This window comes from Petaurus breviceps, unplaced genomic scaffold (assembly GCF_028583685.1).
Source record: "Petaurus breviceps papuanus isolate PSGF00001 unplaced genomic scaffold, PetGlider_PUasm1.0 91041, whole genome shotgun sequence".
NCBI lineage: Eukaryota > Metazoa > Chordata > Mammalia > Diprotodontia > Petauridae > Petaurus > Petaurus breviceps.
Genome location: NW_027187400.1, coordinates 698,174 through 725,840, shown reverse-complemented (window position 1 = coordinate 725,840; position 27,667 = coordinate 698,174). Strand labels below are relative to the sequence as shown.

The window sequence follows — 27,667 nt, the reverse complement described above, 5'->3', positions numbered from 1 at the left end:
TGTCTTACTCTCCTCTCTCTTTTTTTCTCTCTTTCTCTTTCCCACCCTCTCTATCTCTCCCTCTGTCTCTGTCTCTTTCTTCTCTCCTGTCTGTGTATTTGTCTCTCTGTATTGCCAATGCGATACCCATAGCACTATGAATATGCATGCGTATTTTCAGGGTAAATTCAGGGCAAAGTATAAATAACTTTCATCCTCAAAGGCAAAATCAAAATATTTATTCAGATACCAGAAAGCCAATTCCACCATGGTAACAAAGAAGTTTATACACATCACCAGTCCAGGGAGTACTGACATCCCCAAGCCTTCCCTCCATTAGGCCTCCCCACAAACAAGCTCCCCTAGGCAGAATTCCTCCCTTCTCACTCACCCTCGATGCTCTGCCTCAGTCTCTCCTCCTGCTCCACCCATTCATCAAACTCCTCCCACCATGGGCTCTATGTGACTCAGGCTCCATCACAGCAGTCAGCTGATCCTGAGCTCAAAGCAGGTCACATAGGCCTATTAATGGACGGGAAAGATCTTCCCATTCCATTAACATTACACTCTCTCTGTCTCTCCCTCTCTTTCCCTCTCCTTCTTTCTCTCTCTTTCTCTCTCTCTGTCTCTCTCTGCCCTTTCTGCCTTTCTTCTCTTTGTCACTTTCTCTCTGTCTCCCTCCCTCGCTACCTTTCTGTCTTTCTCTGCTTCTCTCTCTCTCTGTTCTCTGTGTGTCTCTTCTTCCCTTCCCATTTCCTTCCTCTTCTTCCTCCCACCTCTATCTCTCTCCCTCAATCCAGACACCTACCCTCTCTTGCCTTCACTGTCACTCCTACCAGCCTCTCACCTTCCTCAGAGTCCTTGCCATGTCACCTCTCTTGAGGTTCAGTTTCCTCCTCTGTAAAAATATATCATCCCTTTTTCACTCCTTATTGGACAGGGATGCTGTGAGGTAAGTGCTGGTAAACCGTAGCTGCCATCATTGACTGATTGCTGTCTCCTCCAAGTCTTGCCTGGCTTCCCCTCCTGACAGGCTGCTCATGTCCTTCCCAGGATGAGTAAACCCTGGTGTCCTCCAGAGTCATCTGTTACCTCTTCAAAGTAGGGGTTGTTAAAAAGCCATGACTGGATCAGATTGTGATCAATGACCTTATTTGTTTCCCAAAGGACTTTTATCGTCCTACTATAGAAACCAAGAGACTTTAATATAGTTGTGCTTATAAGTCTTCTCCAGGAGCCAAGAAAACACCCTTTATTCTTCACTTTTTTTCTTAAACTCCTATAATTCCAGACTCTAAACACAGTTTCTCACATCAAGAATGCCATTATTTTCATCTAACTCATTTTCTCAGGTTTCTTCTAGTTTTGCACACATATTTATTTAAGAACTATGTTCTTATCCTGTCTTCCCTTGTTGGCTTTTTTTTTTTAACATTCATTTTTTTATTTTGAGTTCCAAATTCTCTCCCTCCCTCCAAGTCCTCCCACACACACTAAAAGGCAAGCAATATTACTTCAATACATATGAAATCATATGAAACATTTCCACATTAGCCATGTTACCCAAAAAAGTGGCAAGTAAAATGAAAGTGTGAAAATACCACTTCAATCTGCACTCAGATTTCATCAGTTCTCTTTCTGGAGATGGATGGCAGTTTTCATCATTGGTCTTTTGGAATTGTCTTGGACTGGAATTGTCTTTTACAGTGGATCATCATACAATATTGCTGTTACTGTATATAATGTTCTCCTGGTTCTGTGCACTTCACTCTGTATCAGTTCATGTAAATCTTCCCAGGTTTTTCTGAGAGCATCCTGCTCATCATTTACTATACCACAATACTGCTCTATGACAATCATATACCACAACTTGTTCAGCCATTCCCCTATTGGTGGGTTTCTTCTTTGCCACCAAGAAAAGAGCTACTATAAATATTTTTATACATATAGCTCCTTTTTCATTTTCTTTGATCTTTTTGGGATACAACTAGTAGTGCTATTGCTGAGTCCAAGGGTATGCACAGTTTATAGCCCTTTGGGCATAGTATTTTACAAAATGGTTGGATCAGTTCACAACCCTACCAGCAGTGCATTAGTGTCCCTGTTTTTCCACAGCCCTTTTAGCATTTGTCATTTTCCTTTTCTTTCACGTTAGCCAATCTGATGACTGTGGGGTGGTACCTCAGGGTCTGTGTTGGTTTTATCTGCCAACTTCTAACTTTCAGAGCTAATCAAATTTGGCGCACCTCTTACCTTTCTACCTCAAGCACTTATCATGCCTCTTAGCTCTTCCTTTTTTTTTCTCTTCCCCTTTAACTTTTCTGGTGACTATGGCAAATTTATGTCCCAGCTTGAACTGGCAGGTTCATAAGTCCCTGCTTATACCATCTCAGCTCTAAGAAGGGAAAACTTACCTATGAGAGAAGATCCTTTGTCCTTTTCAGAGGGCATGTGAACATGATGCAGATCAGAGGAAATCTCATGTTGCATTTCCATTCTAAGTAATAATAATAATAATAACTGACATGGAAAATTAATGTTGGAGTAAAGAAGATCTGTAGGTCCAAACCCACCTGTGCTACAAACTGACTGTGTGACCCTGTCATTGCCACAGCTAGCCTCTAAGGCCGTAAGGTGCAGAGAAGCCCTCCTCCTCTGGGAGAGGGAGCTCTTCACTGGCCATTCCTTATAGTGGTGACCTCCTGGGTCTGGTAAGAATACGTATGTGTGTGCGCACGCATATGTGTATGTGTATGTGCTTGTGTGTGCTCATGATCTAATTTGAGCCTGTAACAATCCTGTGAGGGAGGTAGATGAAGTATTGTTTCCTTTTTGTGCAGATGAGGAAACTCATAGCCCTAGATACTGAATGACTTGACCAAAATCACACAGCAAGCTAGTGGCCAAGCTGGGCTTTGAACCTTTTTGTGTGTCATGGGGCTCTTTGAGAGTTTGGAAAAGCCTATGGATCCTCTCCTCAGAAAAATGGTTCTCTTTGTGTTTGTTTGGGTTTGGGGGGATGGGATTTTGTAATTAAAGGAAATTCAATTAGAGGTTGGCAAATACAGAGACAATTTTTTTTCCATCCATCTTCACGGACCCCCTGAAATCTGTCCATGGTCCCCTTAGGAATTTACTAAACCCCTGCATTACCCCGTGACAGTGCCTGCTGTTTCAGTTGGTGAGGTTGACTTGTTCGGCCTGGTTTCCGTGTGACTTTGGGGCTTGGCTGCTCCCCAGAGGAGTGGCAGAAGGCATTCAGAAACCCTTTCATTTGGTGCACATGGTCATCCTAAGTCTAGGACACAGTGGCTGTCAGGTATCAAAGTGCCAGTATCTATAGACTCAGAACAAGAAGCAAGATAGGCATGCCAACGTAGCATGGTGTAAGAATGGGAAGCAGAATTAGGCCCAACTGTGCCATAACAGAAGAGATAACCAGGCTGTTTAGTGACCCCTTTTTTGTCCCCTAGTGATGGGGTTGGGATCTTCTCTTCCTGGCCTGGTGGCTAAAAACAGCCATGACCTGGCTTCAGAGGGAGCCCTTCCTTGCCCCCGGCTTCCTCAGCAGAGACATCTCACACTCCCTTGTAGCCTTCAGCTTCCAGGAGTAAGTTCAAAAAGACTACTTTAAAAATTAAGCCCTAGCGCTAATGGAGGGACAGAGATGCCTCCATCCAAATGGCTATTGCCTTTTCCAAAGTCGAAGCAGCTCAGCCTGCCTGCCCAATTTGTTCAGTCTTCAAGAACTGTAAGAAGCGTAGGGAGTCAGTCCATCGACCAGACCATTGCTTCTGACTTCCTCTTCTGTATGTGTCCTTCTCTAGGGCTCCCAGAAAGACTCTCCTGCCAACCAGAGCAGGAAGGGGTGGGCCAGGTTCATCTCCTGCTTTTCCCACCTTTCCCACAGGGCATTTTGCCAAGGACTGTTTCATGCAACCGGGAGGCACCAAATATAGCCTGGTACCTGAGGAGGAGGAGGAGGAGGAAGAGGAGGAAGCAGGTGCAGCAGAGCCTGAGGGAGGGAAATCTGCACAAAGAGAAACTACTTCCCGGAAGAGAAAGAAGGTGAGTGCCACCTTCCTGTCTCCATCAGTTACTGCCAGACAGGTCAGGCAGGACACATTGGAGCTCAGCCGGAGGCCCTGAGTAAATGGGCCTTCTCACTTATGGAATAGAAAGTTTGGAGCTATCCTACTGGAGGCTATTTTAAAAAATAAGAATCACCGCTCCCTGGGAGTTTAGGTTTTATAAAAGCAACAAAAACATTGGACTAGAAATTGGAAGATTCAAGTTTTGGTTTTAACGCTACCATTGATGAATTGGGTGATCTTGGACAAATTACTGACCCTCTCTGGGCCCTGGTTTCTACTTCTATAAAGTTGTTGTTGTTATTTAGTCATTTCAGTTGTGTTGGATTCTCCATGATCCCATTTTGGGTTTCCTTGGCAGAGTCACTGGAGTGGTTTGCCATTTCCTTCTCCAGCTCATTTTACAGATGAGGAAACTGAGGTAAATAGGGTTAAATGACTTGCCCAGGGTCACACAACTAGTAAGTGTATGAGGTTAAATTTGAACCCAGGAAGATGAGTCTTTCTGACTCCAGGCCCAGCCCTCTATCCACAGTGCCACCTGGCTGCCCATTTATAAAACTGGGAGATTGGATTTATGTAATTTCCAACTTCTCTCCACCTCTGTTCTCTTCCATATGACCTCTATCCATTCCCCTAGTATGGAATCTACTATCCTAAGGTCTGAGCATTGTCCTCGATACTTGGCCGCAGCTTCATGGGCTGACTCTTGGAGGCTCAGAGAAAGGGCTCCCTGCAAGACAGGGGCAGGACTGCCATCCCAGGTGGCATTATCCTCTTGTCAGTGAGTCTGCAGCAGCTGATGACCACCTTTATGGGACGCTCGGTCCTCACTGCCATTTCTTCATAAGAGCTGGTACACTGATGCAGCCTTGAATGGCCTTCAGCAGCCTCCCCTACCTCAGTTTCTATTCCTGCCAGCAGAACCAGCGGGAGCTGTAGGAGGTTTGCAGAAATGCTCCGCATCTTTTTGGGGAACCTGTGAGGGGCTTGATAATACTTGTCCTTATCATTCAGATATGTTTTATCTAAGCCCATTCTAACAAAATTAGCCAAGTACCTTCTAAAAGAAATCTCTAGATTATGTAACAGGTATCTACTCTTTGAATTGATAGCACGATTTGGAGAAAGAGGAAGATTCAGACATGTTATTGTCAATGATTCCAATCAATAGAAATGTATCAAGTGCCTACTATCTGCCAAGCATTAAGAATACAAAGATAACAACAAAAACCAGTCCCTCCCCTCAAAGAGCTTCTGTTCTTCTGAGAAATGTAGCCTGTTCAGAAAGAAGTAAAGTAACTGGAAAAGGAAGAGAACTCTGAAGATCCAAAAGGGATTTGCATAGGACATGGCACCCAAGGTGAGCCTTAAAGGAATCAAAGAATGTTAAGAGGCAGTATCCTGAGCCTGGGTAACAGACTGGGCAAAAACGTAGCGGTGGCAGAGAGAGCATCCCCAGGAGGGAACAGCAGGAAGGTGCATGGGGCTGGAACATGGATGGCAGGAAAGAGACTTAGTTAATAGAAGAGAGGTTGGAAGCAAGGGGATTGATTAGGAAGCTTTTGCAGTAATCCTGGGAAGTGGTGAGACCCTTAACTAGGGGTTACAGGATCATAGAGCCAGGCTCAGAAGGGCCTTAGAGAACATCCAGTCCAGGCTTCTTATTTTATAGGTGAAGAAACTGGGGCACAAAAAGATTAGTGACTTGTCCAAGGTCACATGGGTAGTAAGTGACAGAGCTGATATTTGAACAAAATTTCTTTGATTCCGCATTCACTTTACATTGCACCATTGCTGTTGTGAATTGTCAGTCAGTAAACCTTTATTAAGCACCTGCTATGTGCCAGGCATTGTGCTAGGCACTAGGGATACAAAAAAGAGGCAACAGAGAGCTTCTGCCCTCAAGGGTCTTATAGTACAGTGGGGGAGGGAACATAAAGCAATTATGTAGCTAAGCCATCTACCAGATAAAGAGGAAATAATTAGCCAGCAGAAGGCTCTAGAGTTAAAAGGGATTGGGAAATGCTTCCTGTAGAAAATAGGATTTTAATTGGGAGTTTAAGGAAGCCAGGGAAGCTGTCATGTCATGGACATAGAGTCCACAGGACTTGGCCACTGGTCAGAAATTGGGAGTGAGCGACAGGAAAGTCAAGGATAACTCTGAAGTTGTGCACCCAGGTAACTGGACTGTTGGGGACATCCTGAGCAAAACTAAGAGAAATTGGGAGAAGGGGCAGTTTTAAGAGGGAGAAGATAACAAGTTCTCATTTGGATGTGTTGAATTTGAGATGCCTGTGAGATTTCCTTGGAGGGATGCGCTAACATTAGGCAGCTGGGGATATGAGACTGGAGTACCAGAGAGATATTAGGGCTGACATACAGACTTGGGATTCATCTATTTAGAGATAATAATTGAACCCATGGGAGCTGGTTCTGTCTGCCAGAGAGAAGGGAAGAGAAGCCAGGCCAGAACCCTCTTCGAGGGACATCTCTTAGCAGGAGCTTAGTCACGGGCAGTGGATCCGGAGGAGCCATGGACGATGAGAGGAACAGTGCCTCAATGGCGAGTCATCCTCTCTGGCTGAATTAGGACAGGGAAGGGGACAATTGTGAAATCAGTCTGAATGGAGAGATTGGAGCTCGACTCTGATGGACTTTAAAATCCCAGCAGAACAGGTTAGTGTTATCTTAGAAACAGTAGTGAGCCATGGATTCTTTGTGAGCAGGAGTATGATAGCATCGGACTTGGAAAAGTCTTAGATCTGGTCAACACCATGGAACCAGCAGCACAGTTCCAAAAGACTCGTGGTAAAATATGCCAGAGGGGCATATTAAAACGTAGTGGAGTAGGATGAGGGGCTCGCCAGTGAAGGGCTCAGCCTTGGCAAGGAAAGGCTCACCTTTGTTTCACACTGGAGCAAAGGAGAGAATGGAGGATAATATAGAGGTTTTGAGGTGGTATACCACATAGAAGAGTTTAATGGATCACCTCAATTTCCTCACTAAAGAAAAGGAGACAAGATGTTCAGCCATGTGAAAGTGAGGAAGAAGTCATGTAGGCGGCTTGGAGACCATAGAGAAAGTCTGGAACAGCCACTTCAGAAAGTCCCCGAGAGTGGCAATCCGAAAAAGAAAAGGGCTGCTGTGCAGTGGTGAGGGCCCGGTTCTGATTATGTAACATAAATCTGTAGTTACGTGTAGGATCAAGAGAAGGCAGTACCTGGGGGCAACCCAGGGTTGTAGTATGATGAGCCATGAGTAATGATAGGTAAAAGAGGCAAAGAATTCAAGGGTGTATGTACTTGAACTACTTAACTAGATCAAGACTGTAAGAGAGGAAAGTTAGGAGAGTGGGATGGAGTGACTAGACATTATGGTGAGGATGACTTAGTAAGCTTAGGAACAGTGAGGCAGGAGAGAGGAGGAAAGGAGATTATGATCAGAGAAGAATCTCAGGGCTCTGGATCCCAGTGTTTTTGAGGTGGTGTGAAACTTTAGGTCATGGGAGCTGAAGAGGTCCATGAATTGGAAGTCATTTGAGAGTACATCAACATATGTGTTGAAATGTTCAAAGAAGCAGGCATGGATTTTGGTGGAGAAGAAGGCTATAGGCCAGGTACTAAATGCCTTCAGAAAGAATCAGGTGTGGGTTGGCAGATGATCATGATGAGGATCTGGATAGGTGAGCTTCAAGGAAAATGATGATAGAGAGAGGTAACTTGTTGTGGAATTGAGAAGGAAAGTGAATGGCCTTGATTCTGTTTAAATATGAGGTCAGGTCCTCTGCTGGGAGGGATGGAGAGGTACTGGTTTGGGTGGCTTAGGAAGAAAAGGCTTAGAGCAGATACTCAAGACTTTAATAGAAAGTCATACAGTAAAAAGGACTGCCGGGCAGTGGGGAGAGCCTAGTTGATAGCAGGCAGCTAGGTGGCACAGTAATAGAATACCAGCCCTGAAATCAGGAGGACCTGAGGAGTTCATATGCGGCCTCACACACTTAACACTCACTAGCTGTGTAACCTTGGGCAAGTCACTTAACCCCAATTGCCCTGTCCTTCATCCTCCAAAAAAAAAAAGCAAGAAAGAAATAAATTCAAATCTAACCTCAGACACTTAGCAGCTGTGTGACCTTGGGCAAGTCACTGTATCTAACAGAAACTCAGATGCAATGACAGACAAGCACCAGGGGCTTCTAACATATGGTTGTTGAATTGACTTATCATTGGGGAACACTGGAAATTTTCTGTAGGAAACTTCATGATCAGAGATCATGTGTGAGAAAGACTGGAGGAAGAGACTAAAGACCAATCATGGGGATGAGGGCCTGAGCTAGGGCAGGGGCAGTGGGGGTGAAGATTGAGGGGACAGAATAGATTGGCCAAGATTTGAAGGGAGGCATCAGGGATGAGCCTGGATAACTGTGTACCTAGAGGTCCCACCACTGGCAGAAAAAGGAAAGTGGATAGTGAAGGGTGATGAAGAGCAAAAAGCTCCCATTTTCACTGATGAGGAGGCATTCTCTGCAAACTGGAGCCATCAGAGTGTTGCCCTGTCGATGAGCTGACTGGGCCGCTACACCGGCCCTTGTGCCAGCCATATACAGGGTGGCTGCCGGCTCCCTGTGGCCAAGCCTGCCGTGGAGCAATTGTTGTAGCTTGGGCAGAAATCCATAAGGAAGGATGGTTGTGCCCTTGACAGAAATAAGGAAGTTAGGGAGGGGTTGGATTTTAGGGGGAAGACAGTGTGTTCTGTTTTGTTCATGTTGAATTTGAGCTGAATGAACAAATGAATGAAATATCATTTATTAAGTGCTTATTCTTAGCTGATCACCTTGATAAGTTCTGGGGATACAAAGGGAAAAGCAGAAACAATACCTACTCTCAGGGAGCTTTGGGGGGGAAGACACAAGACTTCCAGGTGGAGATGTTGAGGAGGCAGTGGGCCTGGAACTCAGTAGAAAGTTGAGGGCCGGGGTGGCTAGGTGACACAGTGAATAGAGCACTAGCCCTGGAGTCAGGACTACCTGAGTTCAAATCCAGCCTCAGACACTTAACACAAAAACTAGCCTTGTTACCTTGGGCAAGTCACTTAACCCCAATTGCCCTCTATAAATAAAAAAAAAGAAAGTCGAGGGCTGCATCAGTAACTCTTGGAATCATCTTCCTGGAGATGATTGTGACACCTGTTGGAAATGGTTAGAATGGCCTTGTTGAATTCGCTGCCTTCCCTAAGAAACCCTTAGTGGTACCACCCTCCCCCAATATCTTATATAAATGTTGTGGGCCCCTCCCCATTACTTCACATAGTGCTCTGGGTACTAATAAATGGTAATTAAATTAATTCCTTACTAGGTCATAGAATATGAAGAAGTTGGTGCCAGGTGGCGCCCATTCATGAGACAGGCCTGGTCTGGTAGTTGAGCCAGCTGCAAGCTCCTTCACAGAGGGCTCCAGAGAAGAGCTAGAAGAAAGCCAACAGGATGTTTAACGATGATTCTTGTCACTCTAGAAAAAGTGCCATGTCTGAAGTCGTCACCTAGGCTGCTGAGACCAGCTCCAGTAGCTTGGGTCAGGGGGCAGTCCCACTCAGCATTTAGCTCCACATTTACTTTAGGGTTGTTGAAGTGAATACCAAGTCTCAGTTTAGAAGGAGGAAGGGCCACAGGATTCAGGAATGAGTCAGCTTGTGGAGAGGGAAGGGGTATGGGCATTTGTGCTGTTCAAGGCATTGGGGAGGGATGGTGTTTGAAATGGCGTGAAGAATTTGGACTTTGAAACTCAGGATATCTCCAGCAGACTTTTAAGACACATTAGGCATTGACTGGCCCATTTCAGTCCTTAAACAAATGTGGTTTGGAGGACCTCGTGTCTTAAGTCAGAAGAATGACCAAAGGAGTACCATCCTTTCAGACTGCTGCCCAGCAGCAGTCCCAGAAGTCCCCACCAATCTTGTGTTCTGGTAGGACTCCTGTGGAGTCCTCACCAGGCCCAGAAGCCAGCTGTAAGGGATATATCAGAAGCCGCATCTTAGAACCATCCCACTGCCACTCGAAGCTTAACCGCTGTCCTGAGGTGAGCAGCCACTCACTGTATGTCATGGTCATTAGTGGGGGAGGACCTCTGAGGAGCTCAGCCTGGGATCAGATGGTAAGAATGGCTGACCCAAGTCACACCAGCACCAGTCAGTAATTCATGACCTTCACTGTGCTGAGGGAGGCCCCTGAAGGGGGCTGTGCTCTGGGAGGTGCAGGGGACCCTGCCCTCCAGGATCTCTTCTGTCCTAGCATCCACATTAGAAGATTGTGGCTAAGGGTTGGGGGGGAGGGACTGCAGTTCTCTCTTTTACAGATGGGGAAAACTGAGGCACAGGGCAGTGAAGAAGTGATCTCAGTATCTTGGGACAGACTGTAAGAGGGCTTTGGAACCTTTTGCCCAAAGGGTCATCACAGTTTAATACTAGCAGTACAAGCAATATGTTATCTATGATGCCAGAAATACCTCGGCCTAACTGTGGGGAGAGTAAATGATTATCAGCCCATAATGGCCCTTCATCCCTATTTAGCCTGAAACCCAGCCAGAGAAGAAGAGTATGAAGCACAAGTCAATAAACATTGGCAAGCAATCAGGGAGGCAGGGAGGTATGGTGAGATGACGGCCTTGGTTCAAATCCTACCTCTGACACAGACCTGTATGACTTTGGCCAAGGCATTCCATCTCTCTGAGCCTCAGTTTCCTCATCTGTAAAATGAGGTGTTGGACCAGAGGGCCTCTGAGGTCCTTTTCAACTCTAGATCTGCGGTCCAGTGATACTGTACAAAGAACACCATGTTTGGGCTCAGAGGACCGAGGTTCACATTCCTGCTCTAGTATCTTTGTGACCTGGAATAAATCACTTCCACTTACTAGGCCTTAACTTCCTCTTCTGTAAAATGAAGACGTTAGATTAGAATCAGATCCCTGAGGTCTTTTCCAGCTCTAAATCCATGCTCTTGTGATCTCTGGAGATACTGTACGTGGATCTCTGGTCTTGCCACTCACTTCCTTTTTGACTCCTTAAAAAGGAAGAGTGCATGCTTGGTTTCTCCATCTCTATCAATTTAATGAGCAGGGAGATGGTGGCAATAGGCCCTACTCCATTGCTTCATTTTGGCTGGAGGGGCCCTTCAAAACACATGTTAGTAGAGCTCAAGCCAAGAAGGATTTGAGGATGGGCCCAGACTCATACTGTGTGTCTGTCAACTTAGGAGAGACGCAGTACTAGGAAATTATTCTTGCCAACAGATGAATTTCTCAACTCTGAAACAGAGAACCTTGTGCTTCACATCCAGGAATACCCACACCTAGGAATTCACAAAGATTTATGCGATTGGTCTAGGGCCACCCTGCCACCCAGAGGTGCCAAGAACCACATTCCCATTACTTTGGTCTCCGGGGCCAAGCTCTATCTTCCAGTGGTCTTAGACACAAAAGTCTCCATTGTGCCGTCTTGCCTCATGATCTCTTGTGGGGAATGCTTTAGAGAGGATTATTATTTAGGGACAGGCTGCCCTAGGTTATCTAATAGGTGTCTTGCAATTGATTGTGGACTTTCCCATAGAAATACAAGCACATGGTGGCATTTTTCTCTCTCCCTAATTATCCTGTGGGAGAAGAGGGAAGGAACAAGCAATTATTAAGCACCTATTACCGTGTTTCCCCGATAATAAGACACTGTCTTATAATTTTTTTGGACAGAAAAACACCAGAGGGCTTATTTTAATGAATATTGACAGCAATTTTAATAAACAGGTAAATGTGAACAAAAAAATGTACCTTTATTCAATAATGAATTCAATAAAGAACAGGATGACGCACTGCTGCAGCTCTGATTGGATGCAGCTCGGAGCGCGGCGTGCATTTCATGGGGGGGAGGGGAACGGTGCATACAGAGGGTACCGTAATGTAGTGTGTAGCGCAGGGGATCACCTTCACTACAGTAGCAATCTCAATAGGGCTTATTTTTGGGGGAGGGCTTATTTTAGAGGAATCTTACACAGTAAGGGGAGGGCTTATTTTCGGGATAGGTCTTATTATCGGGAAAACACGGTATGTACCAGGTACTGGGCAAAATGTCTTACAAATGTTATCTCATTTGATTTCACAATTTCCCTGGCAGGTAGGTGCTATTACTACCCTCATTTTTGTAGTTGAGGAAACTGAGGCAAACAGAGGCAAAGTAATTTGCCCAGGGTCACAAAACTAGTAAGTACCTGAAGCTGGATTTGAACTCATGTCTTCCTATCTCCAGGCCCAGGGCTCTATATGCACTGAACCACCCTGCTACCTAATGAGCAGAAAGGCAGCTTTCTTAGAGACTAGCTTCCGAAGTAGACTACACTGAAGCCAACCACAGCCTCTTACCAAAGCTTTGTCCCATAATCTAATCTGAAATCAGCCTTCCAGGAGTTTTGGCTCACTGTTGGGGAAGATGCGGGAGAAATGAGATAGAGGGACCTATGTAGGAGTGATGGGCCTTGTCCTCTACTGGGGAGAAGAGGTGTTCAGCAGAGGAAAGGGGTGGAGCCATGTATTTAGCACTTACCACCTATCTTGTATATTAAGCTGGATGATGAACTTCTTTGGCTCCCCCTCGAGCCTCAGTAAATAGTTCTTTAGTGGGCCCTTCCCTTGTGTTCTAGCCCTGGCTTCACATGGTGGGGAGCTGTTGACTTACAGGCAGACACACTAACTGGAAGCTAACCCTTCTCTGTTTCCTAAACCCTTAAGTCATTGTTGAGATATTTAGCACCATCTTTCTAGGTGTAAGGTAGCTGAAATCCCCGTTCCCACTTAGAATTAGAGGTTCACCAGTAAGCCAGGGGTGGGCCTTTTCACATGGCTGCAACTTTTCCCAGAAATTGTAAAGGAATAAGAAGCAGGGATCAGCCAGGTGAGACCTCGGGCTCCCCAGTACTTCCCCTTCCTTGACTTTCTTCTTTTCCTGGAAGGCCTTTGTGGAAGTTTCTGGGCAATGGCTTGATCTCCTTCCCCTCTTCCTCCTCCTCTATTTCCTCTTTCCTCCTTCCTCCTCCCCTCACAAGCCGGGAAGTCATTTTAACTCTTCACCGTCTACTGCATTCCATGATAAAGTACTATACTTGGGTAGCCCAGCAACAAGCTCTCCCTCTGCTTTCCCTTTCTCAATTTTTATGTTTTTTTCCAACCTCCTACTGTGCTGGTGTATTTGAAGTCCCTGCTCTTTGTTCTCCATCTCTGCCAAACTATGTGAAAATGCCTCCTCCTAGTGGAGGGCTGCTTCATCTTTGTTCGATCGGGCCTCTGCTGCAGAGTGGGAGCCCACAAAGAGCCTGCTTTCCCGGGCATCACTGCCACCAAAATCATTCCCAGTTCCTGAATATTTTGCCTCTCCTCGTCCTCTCACCATGTGGCACCTCCACTCCGTGGAGGATGATTGCCTCATTGGAAAAACGACCTCTTTCCCATCCACCCCAGGGGATGTCACCAGCCCCTGCACTTTGGCTTGCCTGCTTGTTCTGGGGCTGCCAAAGGGGCTGAGCCCTGGAAGCTCACTGAACCCCAACTCACCAGGGTGTTCACCTCCAGTGTTCCAGGAAGAAGTTACTCAGGAAGTAGAAGTGTCAGAGTTGGCTGTTCTCACCTTCTCCCTCTGGCCCATTTGTACCACCCCAGGTAGGTGCCGCCAGATTGCCAAGGGCCACCCGTAGTCCCTTTGCTCCAACCCCACAGGGACCATTCATTTAACCCCCTTTCCAGGCTTTGATCAGTATGATTGATTGCCCTCATAACTGCAGCAGCCCTGCTTTCCTTAGTAATGAGATGCCAGCGAGAGAAGATTCAGCCAGCACTTTTCTAGGCACGAGGAGCTGTTTCAGTCCTAAGACCCCTCTTCCCACCGAGTGGGACAAGTGAAAATATTCTCATAAAGTAAAGGAGACAGTCACCAGGCCCAAATTTTATTTTTCTATAATGTGTTTACCAGGTGCCTGTCTTTGGTAAACAAGAAAAGCAACAAGTGATCTGTAAATTGCCTACTTTTTAAAACAAATAATATATCTGCCCAGGGTTTCTGTCTGATAAATAATTTTGGGTTGGGTAAAAGGATTGTAAGGACACATCTTCCCACCAATGGGAATGAAGCTTCAGTCCAGTTACTGGGGGGAGGGGTTGGGGGTTTTGGGGTGGTCCTAGAATTGTTTGTACAAGGGTATATAACTGTTTGTTTGACTTTGTACTTTGCCTATACCCACTTCTCTCGAGACTTGTTTGGGAATAAATAGCTTCTGTTTCTACCTGGAGAGTCCTCTGTTTTATTTGGGTAGGGGTCTTTGGCGTCTTTATCCCACACACCACTCAGGATCCTGAGGGTTTGGGGGACAAACTGCCTCACAGCCCCTGATTAAATACATAGCTGCATCATAATGAAGAATAAAAAAGAAAGGAAAGAAAGCAGTTCAGCCAGAGTGTTGGACAGTCTGTGCTCTGTCCCACACCTAGGGAAGTGAAGGAGGAAAGAAGAACACAAGGGTAAATAAGAGCCAATGGTCTCGAAAGCAGCCACAAGCACCCTGGGGCCTATGAATGTCCTGGTCACAGCCACGGCAGGACATTGGCCTTTTCTCAGCAGGGTTTGAAAACTGCCACCTTCCTCCTCTTCTTCCTCCCCCTTCCCCTCCTCCTCCTCCCTTTCCTCCCTCTCCTCTCACCTGCCAACCCAACTGTTACTGTTATGCCCTCAGGCCCTGAGCTTCCAGGGCACCCCTTTCAACTTCACTTATCCCATAATCTCTCTAGGCCACAAACAGCTGAATTTTCTGGCATTAAAATTGTGCATTTACAAAAAGTCACTGTATCCTTTCTCCTGCCATGTGGCACGTTTTGGGCAGCTGTGTACGTTGCCTCCCCTGACTCTTGACTTTAATGCTGGGAAACCAAGTGATGTCTGACATAGTAAGAAGCTACACTGGCTGTGAAATCAGAAGTCCTGCTTCTGAGCTGTGGCTTGGCCACTTTCAAGCCATCTAACTTCTCTGAGCATCAACTGGTTTACCTTCTGTGAACTGGGGATAAAACCTCCCCTAACCAACCTCCTAGGAACGTTGTGGAGCAGATGAGGTGACACAGAAAACGTTCTCTAAACTGCAAATCGGTATAAACGTAAACGCTTGTTATTTACACGAATGATCTTTAAAGGCACGGCCAGTCACTGCAGTGAATTTTATTGTCTGTCTTCTGTCCATCCCCTCTAACCAGGAGAAGAAAAAGAAAAAGAAACACAGGAGCAGGAAGGCATCCTCGTCCAGCAGCTCTGACTCTGACAGCAGCGAAGGTCAGACAGCCAGCAAGAAGTCGAGACACACGGCAGAGGGCAGCAAGAGGAAGAAAAAAAAGCACAGGAAAAAGAGCCGGGAGTGAAGGGCAGACTTGCCTCCTTCACCAGTGCGCTGGCTCCAGACTCTGGCAAGTGTGCCCTGGCGCCCCTGCCTCAAGGGCTGCACCCTCCACATAGAATGATTTCTCTCTTGTCTTGCTGCCTCCAGGCAGCCCCTGCCAGTGGCCTTTCTGGCCCAGCAAGCCTTATTAACCCCTAGAGCTATCACTTTTGGTCCAGTGGTATGTCCAGTTTCTCTGGCGCAGCCTCAGGGTTTGAGGCTAGCTGTGGACTCCTGGCCATGGATACTGTTGCAGGGAGAGATGTGCTTTTAAGCCCAAGGTAGGAGCACAGATGGCCAGCCTTTGGCCCAGGCTGGTCAGTGAGCCTCTGCCTCCAGGCCAGGGCCAGAGGGCTCTTCTTTGGCACCAGGCAGGGTAGTCCCCTCATGTTCCCATGTTTCCTCAGCAACAGAAGGACAGGCAGCACCAGCTTGACCAGATTCTGGGAAGAAACTGTTTGCAAGGCTTCAGAACTTGTGGTCTCATCCCCTTAGGTCATTAAATCAGAGAAATGATGCTGTCACACACAGGGCTATTGTTCACTACTAACACTGATGGGGCAGTTGGCTGAGGGTCATGGTTTCTTCATTTCCTGTCCCTCCACTGCCAGCACTGGAACCTTTAGCTTGATGTTTTAATACGTGATGGCCTGGGTGTTTTGGCCCACACCCCCCACAACCTCTGCTTTTAGGGAGCCTGAGGCTGGTGGATTGTGCAATCTCTGGAGTTCTGAGGTGCAGGAGGGCCACAGCCATTCAGGTGTTCACACTAAGTCAGGTCCCAGTGTGAGGAAGCTCTGGGCTACCTGGCTGCCTAAGGAAGAGGGATTCCCCCCTCCCCTTGTTGGAAATGAGGTCATGACCCCTGTGCTGCTGATCAGTAGTTGGATTGGGCTCAGCCTGGCAAGACCATGAGACCTAATCTCATTGAAAAAGAAAACACAAAACCCCCAAAATAATTTATGAAGGTGGAGAATTTTCTAAAATCCTCACCACCTTCTGAAATTTCATAGCGTTAACCTCAGTATCTGGGTCATTTTACAGGGTCTGCCCTGCTAGATACTGGTACTTCCCTGTGTTTATTGTGGAGGCTTCCCTCAGAGATGGAGTCAGTTTTAATAGGTCCCTGTCCCACAGCCAGCCTTCGTGGGATTTTCCAACCTTTTACTATAACACATTTCCCCTTTATTAGCAAACAGCTTCCATTCTTTGGAGGTGTGTAGAGGGATAGGGAAGATGACAGGGGTGAGTCTTTCAGTGCATTGCAATGGTTTAATGAAAACCAGAGTCAGAACTTCTAAATAGGACTTGCCTTCCCCTCCCCAACCTGCATAAGCATTGCCTAGTGGAGATGGCTGAGCTAGGAGCCTTCTGTTAACACATCCCTATGAAGTCAGGGCAGAGACCACAACCTCTAGTCATTTCTCTCCATCACCATTGTTCCAAGCCCTAGTTCTGGGGAAGGAGAATCACAAGTGCCCACTAGTGAAATAAAAGGCTAAGGGACTCAGGAAAGCCAGGCCCAGACAAGTGTGTACTGCACTGAGAATTCTCAGGGATCTGACAGCAGGGCTGTAGCTAAGTCTGGGGAACCACTAGTTTTTCTATCTTGGCAAAACCCAGTATGAAAGAGAAGCCTCAGGGGGCTATGATTCTTGTCTGCACGAAGGAGTGGACATTTGATGGCCAGCCGCCTACAGCTCAATGTAAGGAAAAGCTTCCTAGCTATCCCAGAGTGCAGCGGGCTACTTGGGCAGGTCTTTCTCCAGACCCTCCCTTGTTGGGTATACAGAGGAAACTTCCTTCAGTGTGGAGACTGCTTCCCTGTGATTTGGTGATGGGATCGATGAGGTGTAGAATGGGTTAGCAGTGAGGGAAAGGGAAGGGTTCTGGATGTATACAAAGTAGAAGACTGCTTTACTCCTTGGGCCTCTCCATAGACAGTGGTCCTGCTCCAGCTGCATCAGGCTTGGAATCATTGCCACTTGGACTTGGCTTCTAACCAGCTTGGCCAAGGCCTGACTCAGGCCCCAGCAGCCTCTTTGGCCACCCCAGGCCACACTCGTGGGAAACCCCCCAACAAAGGCAGTAAAGCAGCTGCTGCATCTGAATGACTGGCTGTGGGATCTGCTTTATTGGCTTGGGATCAGCCATCAGATGCAGTTTAAAAAAAAAATACAGAATGGACTTCAACTAGGACCAGGACAGCACCATGTGTTTTCCATTTCTGGAGGGTTCCTTGACCAGAGTCAATTGGTACAAAACACTGGGGTGGGGAGAGGGACGGGGTACAGAAATGAGGCAATCTGGTGTTGAGTTCAGTGGTAGCCGTCGGCAGAGGAGTTGACAGTGAACAGGTGGGCTGGCTTCAAGCTGTTTCCTTCTCATAGGTCCTAACGCTGACTGCACTGCCATGAGTTAGTGTCTGGAAGGAAAGAGTAGTGTTAATGTTGGGGGAAGGGGATGGAATGCTGGGCTTCCTCTCTAGCTCAAGGAAGGGAGCATCTGTCCTCTTGGGGAGGGGCTTAGCAGTGGAGGGACTGGCCCCATTCTATCTGGCTGTTCTCTCTGTACTTTCTCCTCCTCCCTCCCTCCTACCCCTTTCCTTAAGGGAGTAGAGCCAAGGCCAAAGTCCCAGCCTTGCAAGCCCCCAGTCCCTTCTAAATTGTGGAAGATCCCTTCCCCTCTTCTTAGAGACAGCATTGGTAGGAATGCAATCAGCCAAACACAGTGGGCAAACCTTGGAGCACTTGAAGATTGTCCACCCCAGGAAACAGCTCCTCTGTCCACCTGTGCTCAGAGGCACAACCAGTGTGATGCAGGGAATGCCCAGTGGGAAGGCCCTAAATTACCTACAGAGCCAGCCTGCAGCATTGTACTGTCCCCCTCTCTGGGCTGGAGCCAGGAAGGCCCAGTCCTGCCAAGCCACCAGGAGCAGAGAAGTCTGCCCCAGCCTGAGGAGATGAGGTGTCATAAGGACGGAGTGGGCCACAGTTACTCTGATCAGTGGGTGCTCCCAGTAGTGATGGGGGGTAGCTTTCAGGCATCGGCCTTCCCTCCTTCCTCCCTGGCACAAGACGGAGAGGATGTTTGCCTTGGCTTTTTAGGTGTTTATGGAACCCCTGAGAATCTTCTGTGGTTCATTTGTAACAAGCTGAGTCCATTCCAGCAGAGCATTCCCAGGTCTGGGCTCTAAAGGGCCCTGTTTCATGGACTCAGTAAATGGAAGAAACTGTAGAGCTCATTGAGTCTCCCCCCTCCCTGAAGCATGGCTCCCTCAACATTCCCACCAAGGTGACCACAGCTTCTGGGATAGCCCATTCCATTTTGGGATAGCTCTATTGAGCAATTGCATCTTTTGTTGATTGAATTGAATGGAAAAAAGCAGCTGTGGTGTGACTAGGAAGAGCTGGGTTCAGGTCTCTCCTTTGCCACTGGCTGGGATTTTGAGCAAGTCATGCATTTTTTAGAGCTCTAGGCACCTCTCTAAGACAAAGCTACACAGAACATGCCACCCCTTCCTACCTGCATTGGGAGACTGTGGTTTGTCTGCATTCCCTATGTCAGGGAAATCATCGATTGAGTCCCTACGCTTGTGGAACAGAAATCTGCCTCTGGCTTTCAGCTCCTGGTCTTGATCCTAGCCTCTGGGGCCTAGCAAAGTCAGTCCTTCGGTGTGGCAGCCCTTTCCATATTTCAGGACTCAACTGGCTCCTAGGTTTTCTTCAGGCTAACTTCTCTAATTTTCTCTGATCATTCCTCATGAAAAGGTTTCAAGTGTCTTCCGAGTTGCCCTTTTCTGGGCTTCGTTTGTAAAATGGATAAAAACCTATTGTACCCCCAGTTAAGATCAGCTGAGCACTCTATGAACAAAGCTCTCTGTAAAGAAAGCTGCCTCTATTGCTAGGAAAGGCGGCCTGCTTTCCCCTTCCGGCTTACCAGAATGAGCTTCCCATCCTGGAGCTCCCGAACAAGTGTGGTCTCCTGCCCATTCCACTTCTGGAGATGGACAAGTTTGCCTCCATCCAGTGTGACGAGAGACTGGAGAAAAGACAGAAAACAGCCACAGGATGAGATTTAGGGCTGGCAGAGAGATTAGCACTAAGCTAGCCCCACTCATATTTGTACAGGGAAGTGACTGCCGAAGATGGCACAGATGACAGAGCCCAGACTCAAACCCAGGTCCCTGCCCTGGGAGGCAGCCAACTAGAGAAGGGAAGCAGCACTTATTAAGCACCTACTGTGTGCTAAGTACTTTACAAGTATCTGATTTGAGTCTCACAACAACCCTGGCAGGTAGAGGGTATTATGATCCTCATTTTACAGTTGGGAAACAATTAAGTGACTTGTCTCTACCTAGATGGTGAAGTGGACTTGGGGTGGGTGTCCTCCACCATGGCTCACGTCTGTTTGATTTGGGCTGACAGCCCTGGACAAGCAGTTAGACAGACTCAAGGAGAGCAAAGGCAAAACCACCACCCACAACTGTGGGCTCTCTACACTCCAGGACTTCCCAAGAATGTTGCCCATAAGGGTGCGGAGATTCCAGTTCCAAACCCATTCCTGGATGTGGGTGTGTAAGCTGGAACTGCCACCATGTTAGGGAGGGAGAAATGTTAGACTAGGAGCTGGGTGACCTGAGTCAAAGTTCAGGCTCTGAGTGACCTCCATGGAGCATACCACTTAAGTCTCTGAGAACCTCAGCTAATTCCGGGGTGTTGTGGGGGAAAATGTTCAGTAAGCCACAACATTCCATAGAAATGGGGCTTATTCATTCCCTAATGCTGCCTTGTACACCCTGGGACCTTGGACAAGGCCCCTTCCCATCTGGTCATCAGCTTCCCTTTCTGGATGAAAGGGGAGACCAATTTCTGCTCCTTCCCTTTGCAGAGGCAGCTGAGGGAAAGGGCTCAGGACAGGGTGGTTGAAGGGGAAGTGATGAAAGACAGCTGTTGTGGATGGCCTCTGGAAGTAGATGAGACCCAACACTCCTCAAAAACCTCCAAAGAACTTGAGTGACCCTCCCAGTTTACAGTTGCAGTAGCTTGGCAAGACCTGAAGGGGGTTAATGTGCCAAGGTCATCCTGAGAGACATGAAGGACACCCCATTTGGGACCTTGCAGTTCCTGCCCATCAGCTGACATGGTTGGAAATAGTTTCTCAAGGTCAATGGCTAGGCTTGATGTGGAGAAAGGAGAGAGGAGCTGAGCTTGGCTAGACCACAGAAAGGCATCCACCTTATTAGTCTGGGCTGGGTTCCTGAGTTTTCTTCAGCAGTATGCCAAACTCCTCCCAGACCCTGACTCAAAAGAGGTTTAATGGCTTGCCTGAAATCACCTAGCTGCCCACCATAGCAAGCACCAAGTGGATGGGAGCAAAGTGAAGAGGATCCTGGCTTCCTGCTAACCATGGGACCCAAAGCTTCTTTCTGGTCCTCTATGGAAGTCACTTTCCAGGCTGGGCCTCCTCACATTTCTGCAGGATATTTCGGTTACGATTCCTTTCTATACATTACTCACATCATCCCTGTAAGGTAGGCAGAGCAGCTTTATTATTTATGCCTATTTTACAGATGAGGGAACAAGCTTAGGAGAAAGTGACTTGTCCAGGGTCACATAGCTGATAAGTGAACTGGACCAGGGTCAAAGCCAGGTCTCCTGCTCAGATTTCAGTCCAAATACTCTTCCTCTACAGCACTTCATCAGCTATTTTTCTCTTTTCCCAAAGAAGTTCCTGGAACCAAGGATTGACCCTTCTTGGGAGGAGAAACTCCTTGAAGCCAGAGATGGAGCATTTGAGAGCCAGGCTGGACAGAGATGCCTGGCAGCGTCCTGGCTGCCTGGCTTACCTTGACTTTCCTGTCATCGGCTGTTGTCTCATCAAACTCTACTCCGAGCTTGAAGGAGATCTCAGTGTTCTTGAAAGTGCTCTGAGTCTTGATGGTGATGGTGTCCCCACTGACCTCGATGATGGTGGTGGGCTTGGTCATGCTGGCCACCTGCCTTGTGGCAAAGCCAACACCTGCAGGAGTGGGAAGAAGGGGGGACAGGGAGGGAAGGAAAGGGCTTCAGCCTCACTGAAGGGTACTCAAGGCCATGAGCCAGGAAGAGCCTGCAACTTTTTACCCATTTTCTAGCCCTAGGGAAAGGGTAAGGGGTCTAAGTCTCAAGAATGAAGGACTAAACAGGCTTGCAACCCTCACTCCCCCACCTTGGGTTACACAGCAGAGACTAGAGTCAGTGATTCGAGACAAAATTTCTGGACACAAACTCTAATCATGGAGGCAGGAATGTGAAACTCCTTGGGTAGAGAGGCCAGTCAACCTCTGAATCTTCACCAAAAAAAAAACAAATTGAGAAGGTAGGGTGGGGTGTGCTCTCATAACACTAACTCCACATTAATAACAGCAATAATCAGTGGAGTAAGAGACTTGGGTTTGAATCCTGGCCCTGTGACTACAGACCCCTTGGATCACTATGGGCAGTGTACGTCACCATCCTGGGTCTAAATTCCTCTGCCATAAATTGAGAGAATTGGACTAGATATCTTCTGAAGCCTCTTCTAGCTCTCAGTCTGTGACCCTTTAATCTCATTCTTTATAACTCTGTGAAGGCACTTTCATGTCCCCCTTTTTTTAATCCTTCCAATACCAGTAAGATCAGAAGGCTGAGTGTTATCCCCATTTCAAAGATGAAATCCCAGAGGTCCAGGAATGTTAAGCAGCTTACCCAAGAACACACACCCCAATTAGTGTCAAAGCTTAGACAAGAAGCTATAGGTATGAAGCACCCACTCTTTCCTGCTTGGGGCACTGTGCACTGCTCCCCTAATGTTCTATAGCTGGAACACCCCCAACCAAAAACAACATGGTTCCCTGAGCAGTTGCCCTCCTGCTGCTACTTCTGTAGATGCATTCTCCCCACCCCCCAACCTTCACTCCCAGGCCCCCCCCAGAGGTGCAGTCTAGAGAAGGAACCCATTCTAATTACCATAGGATGGGGCCACCTCACCAGCCCTACATTATTCCCTGCCTTTACTTGTGGACTTCAGGGACCAGATGGCTAGATAGAGTGAAATCTCCGCTTATGAATCTGGGCTGTATTTGGGAGAGTAGCTCTAGGATCATTGTTTTCTGCATAGTGGCATAGGATTTTCAATTTTTCAAAGCAGGGTCTTCATGATAATAAGATCTGACATTTACATAGCATTCTTTATATCCATCATCTGGGCCTCACACAGCCCTGTGAGGTAGGTACTAAAAGCATCATCATTTCACAGATGAGGAAGCTGAGCGAGAAGTTCAATGACTGCCCCAGGTCACACAGCAAGCTAGTGTCATCAGTGACATTTGAACCCAGATACTGCCTCAACTGGTCCTTGAAACAGATTTATGAGTCAGGTGGGGTGGGCATTATAGCCCCCCCCATCCCCTCCACCCCCATGTCATCGATGATGTGATTAAGTGCCTCACTCTAGCTTACCCAATTTAGAAGCAGAGCTAGGAATGAGTCTCTAGACTCAGTGGACTCCAGAATAGTGTTTACCAAACTGCTGACTACTTGGTGAAAAAGCTTCCTGGTCCCCAAAACTTTTACTACAAAAGGTTCTTGTGTCTTGGAAAGCTAGAGACTTAGAAACACACACCGCTGACACCTCCCACTGTCTTACTTGTTTCTCCCTGGCACTGAATAGCAGTGTGACTGAGCAAAGTCACGATGTCCCAGAGCTTCCCTTTCCTTATCTATAAAAGGATGTTAAGGGGCAGGTAGGTGGCTCAGTGAATAGAGCATCAACCCTGGAGTCAGGAGGACCTGAGTTCAAATCCAGCCTCACTTAATGCTTACTTGCTGTTCGACCTTGGGCAAGTCACTTAATCCCAATTGCCCTGCCTCCCTGCCCCCCCAAAAAAAAGCAAAAAAGAGGTTAACAATTCATGGGGCTGTTAAGAGGAAAGTGATTTACAAACCATAAAGCACTAATTACATCAAGGTGAGTTGTATTACTCCAGGGATAGGAGTCCCTCCTCCTTGAGTGTGTCCTACCATCTTCCAATGTGCCAGTTTCAGAGGGCACAGGCTTCTGACAGGAAGTTTATAGTGATTTCCCTACAATATGGTTCAACTTGGAAAATTGTGCTCAAGATCTGGAAGGAACATGAGAGGGCATCTTGGCCAAACCTTATTTTATTATTACTATTAACAATAATAATAATGACGACTAATAATTACTTTAACAATAATAATAATGACAGCTAGCATTTAGATAGTATTCACTATGCCAGGCAATGTGCTAAGCACTTTACTAATATTTCATTTCATTCTCAGAGCAGCCATTTTATAGGTGTAGAAACTAAGGCGGTAAGGTTAAGTGACTTGTTCAGGGTCACACAGCTAATTGAGTGTCTGAGGTCAAATTTGAACTCAGGTCTTCCTGACTCCAGGTCTATCCAGAAAAGGGGAGGGGGGCACTAAGGTCTAGTGGGAGAAGTGACAGCCCCAATGAAACCATAGCAGGTCTTTGCAATAGAACCCTGGTGTCCTGAATCTTAGTTCAATGTTCTTTTCCCTATCCTACACAAAGCAGGTGGAGGGCAAGGGCCTCTGAATGTGGGCCCAGGCCTCAGAAAGATTTAGTGTGACTAATTCTGGAGTCAGAGTGGGGAGAAGGGAGAGTTTATTCCTGAGCATTTGGGCTATGGAGCCACTGGGTAGGCAAAGGGGAGGAAGCTCCACTGTAAACCTGAGGCAAGAACCCTACAGACCTAACAAACCTGAAATAAGCATGTCCCTGCCAGAGAGTGCTGGACTAAAGGATAACAAGACCCCCAACTGCCTTTTTCCAAACCTTAATTCAATTTCTCGCTCCCTGGGGGAAGCTAGGTGGTGCAGTGGATAAAGCACTGATCCTGGAATCAGGAGGACCTGAGTTCAAATCTGGCCTCAGACACGTACTAGCTGTGTGACCCTGGGTAAGTCACTTAACTCTGATTGCCTCAACAACAACAAAAACTCCCCCTCTCTAAAACATCGTCATAAATAGAGGGCTGGCCTTAGAATCAGGAAGATGTGGGTTCATGTCCTGCCTCTGGCATATACTAGCTGTCTTATGATGGGGAAGTTTCCACAAAGGAATTTCCCAATGTTGATGAAACCCCAGACCTGAACCTCCCCCCCCCCCCAACACACACACTCACACAAAGGCACCCTTGAGAGTCTATTGCTCCCTGTGAAAAGGAAGATCTGAGTTGTAAGATACTTGTTTATGTGCAGTCCAACTTCTGGGAAATTCCCAGAGAATTGACACTTCCCTATTCTTTTCCTTCTGTTCTACTTCTCAGTTCCATGGAGTAACTCGGTCTGAGAGCCTTGAGCCTGGTTGTGGGCTCAGTGATGACAGCAATTCCTTTTGGCAGTTTAGGACCGTGCCTGTCTTCCCAGTATGGCTTTGTTGAGGCTCTGTGCTCAGTGAGGTGTCTGAGCAGTCACAGATTGGCTTGTTCGGGGCAAAATATAGTGACCAGGAGGAAGGGACCAAAAGCCCTCACCATGGAGGCTTAAGTAATTGATGAGGGTGAGGATCAGAGAACCTCCTTCTTCATCTGTACCAAGGCAAAAAGGGGCCCAGCACAGGGAGCTGTCCAAAGATGGGGTCTGAGGAGCTCAAGGAATGCCCCCTTTCCCTCCAACTGGGAAAGCCAGGCAAATAGAGACAAAATGTAGGGAATTCTGTTCTAACTATACTTTCCAGAGGGTCAATCAGGCCTGACAGCAGATGGTACACCCCCATATTTGAACTGAAGTGACTGGATTCTTTGTCCCTCACTTTTGTCTCCCTTCAACCACTGTATCCTCAGTACCAAAGAATGGTTTATCTGGTCCTAGAAAGGGCCTGATGTGTCCAAAGGTGAGGGGAAAGAGCTGGATGAGGGAATCTCTGGGTCATTGGGCCAGGTCCTCCCAGCAGAAAGGAAAAGGACCTATAAGAGTATAAGCCATTTATGGCCTAAAACAACACAGATAAAGGTAAGAGTTCTTGCACAATAAGGAGCCCCACCCTTAATCCCCATCCCAGAGCTCCCAGTTCAGGAGGGGGTTAAGGACAGAGACAGAAGGTACTAGAATTGGTCCCCTTCCAGAAAATTCCAGACTCCAGACTTTGGCGCTGAATAGTCCAAGACCCTAACCAAGGTCATTCTAGGCTTTGACCTCTGATGTCCCCAGGCCAGGCTCCCGAGCCTTCCAACAACTGAGAACTAGGGAAATTAGCCATAAATACAGTTGGAATAATATGGATTTCTCTGCCTTTCATAGCCTGGGGAAAACACCATGAGGGGTTCAGGAGTGGGTTAGGAGATACTGAGGGTTACTGGAACATAAATACGTAGAATTTGAATGAATCCTTCCTTCCTCCCAGCTTACCCCTTCCCCACCTCTCTTCTTCCCAGTGGGCAACCAGCTTTGACCTTGCTTATTATCCCAGGCACTATCCCTACAGACAACGATAGTTGGGAACCCCTTCCCCAACCCCCGCTGGGAAAGGTTCCAGGCAGTGGCACAGACATATATAGCTGGCAAGTCTATGTCTGTGCCTCTCTTAGGCAGGCACTCAATGCCAATGATTAACCCAGGCACATGCAGTCCACCCGACAAGGTCAGGCCTGGAAGCAGTGCTCAAGGAGAACCATTTTGGGTGACCTATGAGGGTGTCTGGGTTTGGAGACAAGCCTGGGACTCTTAAGGACGACCTTTCCCTAATCCAGCCTGTAGAGCAATTCATGGATGGGTAAGAACGACAGCACAGTTGGACAGATCCATACGATCGGATCGGGCACGCCTGTTGTATGCGTGCACACACGCACACCCGCACACCCTCCAGCCATTGGCCACATTCCCTCTGCATCCCCACCCTAGAGTACACCCCACCTTCTTTCCCTTCTTCCCCTAGACATCCTCCTCCTCCTCCCCAGACCCTAAGCATATCCCCGATTTACCCTTGGACACTCACATCCTTCCCTCGAGTATGTCTCTCTCTCCCATCCCTACACCAAGACTTATCTTCTCTGCCCCAGGGTTCAGTGGGGGAAAGATTGGGTCCTACCAATCCAGACACCTATGTTGCAGCGGCCCAAATCTGCCTTCTTCAAGCCCTGCAGCCCCAGATTCCTCCACCCCATTCCTTGGTTCATCCCCTCCTGTCTTCCAAGGAATCCCGGCCGCCCAGGGGACCTGGGAGCCTCTGCTGCTTCCTCAGCCACTCCTCTCTCGGCCTGATCCCACGTCCCGGACAGCCCCGGAGGATGGAGCCGAGAGCCTCCTCTCGGCAAAGGAGCCCCAAAGCCGCCCCCTCCCAGCTTACCAATGGACTTCATGTAGTCATCGAAGTTCTTGCTGTCAACCAGCTTCCAGGTGCCAGCGAAAGCATCTGCCATGGTGCTAGGCTAGAGGAGGAGAGGCTGGGCTGGGCTGGGGATGCGCTTTGAGGCGCTGGGTCCGGATCCGCTGGGCTGAGCCGAGATGAGCTGCAGAACTGAGAGGGGCTGGGCTGGGCTGGGTTAAGCCGCAGGCAGGCGGGCGGGGGAGAAGAGAGGTGATGCAGAAAGGTTCCCGGCTCTGAGTCGCCTGCCAGTGCTGTCTCTTTAAATAGCCCTCCTAATCACATGATGGAAAGAAAGCCCGGGAGACAGGCTCCCGAAATAGGAAGACCCTGGCAAGCGGGCGGGGACTGCAAGCTGGGGAGAGAGGGCCGGGCTGGGGAGTAGCGGCCAGGCTGGGGGAGGGTAAGGGAGAGGGCTCCTCTGGTTCCCCATCCCTCCCCATTTCCCCCCAGGCACCCAGGCTAACGCCCCGGGCTGTAGAAAAGTGAGGGGGGCATCCGCTTCGCCTGCCCACCCCCAGCCCCCCAGCCCGGCACACCTGCGTCAGAACCCCTCAATCAACACCTTGTGCCTTGGCCCCGCCCACTGCCCCAGGGCCGGTGGAACCGGCTCTCCTCCACTGCCTGGTCAGCCGGAGGGCTGCTTTCTCCGCTCTGCAGTCTCTCCGGACTCTGGGCAGCGTGGGCAGCAAGAGGAAATGGGATGTTTTCATCTCGCCACTGGGGAATGGGCGGGGGGGGGGGACAGGGGGGTCACTTTTCTACAGCCCGG

At 48.0% G+C, this 27,667-nt stretch overlaps 2 protein-coding genes across 9 annotated transcripts in view; one reads left to right on the top strand and one right to left on the bottom strand.

Annotated features, from left to right (window-relative positions):
- The window catches only part of ZCCHC17 (zinc finger CCHC-type containing 17), a 45,545-nt gene extending 29,498 nt beyond the window's left edge, over nucleotides 1-16,047 (top strand). For 5 of the 8 annotated variants that reach the window (XM_069078484.1, XM_069078485.1, XM_069078487.1 and 2 more), the window contains 2 exons: nucleotides 3,807-4,047; nucleotides 15,344-16,047. In XM_069078484.1, the coding sequence (XP_068934585.1) occupies nucleotides 3,807-4,047; nucleotides 15,344-15,599 (497 nt within the window). In that variant the 3' untranslated portion in view covers nucleotides 15,600-16,047. Of the gene's footprint in view, nucleotides 1-3,806; nucleotides 4,048-5,185; nucleotides 5,411-15,343 lie in introns of those variants that run through there. The other 3 variants (XM_069078490.1, XM_069078488.1, XM_069078491.1) reach the window with 3 other exon arrangements.
- Nucleotides 16,048-17,623: 1,576 nt separating this feature from the next.
- On the bottom strand, nucleotides 17,624-27,197 carry FABP3 (fatty acid binding protein 3). The gene is made up of 4 exons (XM_069078492.1): nucleotides 26,878-27,197; nucleotides 21,371-21,543; nucleotides 19,462-19,563; nucleotides 17,624-17,947 (listed from the first exon to the last, which is right to left on the bottom strand). Exons 1-4 carry the CDS (start codon nucleotides 26,948-26,950, stop codon nucleotides 17,891-17,893), a joined length of 405 nt encoding a protein of 134 aa, XP_068934593.1. The 5' UTR covers nucleotides 26,951-27,197; the 3' UTR covers nucleotides 17,624-17,890.
- Between the last annotated feature and the right edge of the window lie 470 nt (nucleotides 27,198-27,667).

Coding starts and splice junctions, on each gene's coding strand:
- FABP3 (XM_069078492.1), bottom strand. CDS start 26,950: ATGGCAGATGCTTTCGCTGGCACCTGGAAGCTGGTTGACAGCAAGAAC. Junction 21,544..26,877: donor TGACTACATGAAGTCCATTG/GTAAGCTGGGAG, acceptor CCACTCCTGCAG/GTGTTGGCTTTGCCACAAGG. Junction 17,948..19,461: donor AGGATGGGAAGCTCATTCTG/GTAAGCCGGAAG, acceptor CTTTCCTTCCAG/ACACTAACTCATGGCAGTGC.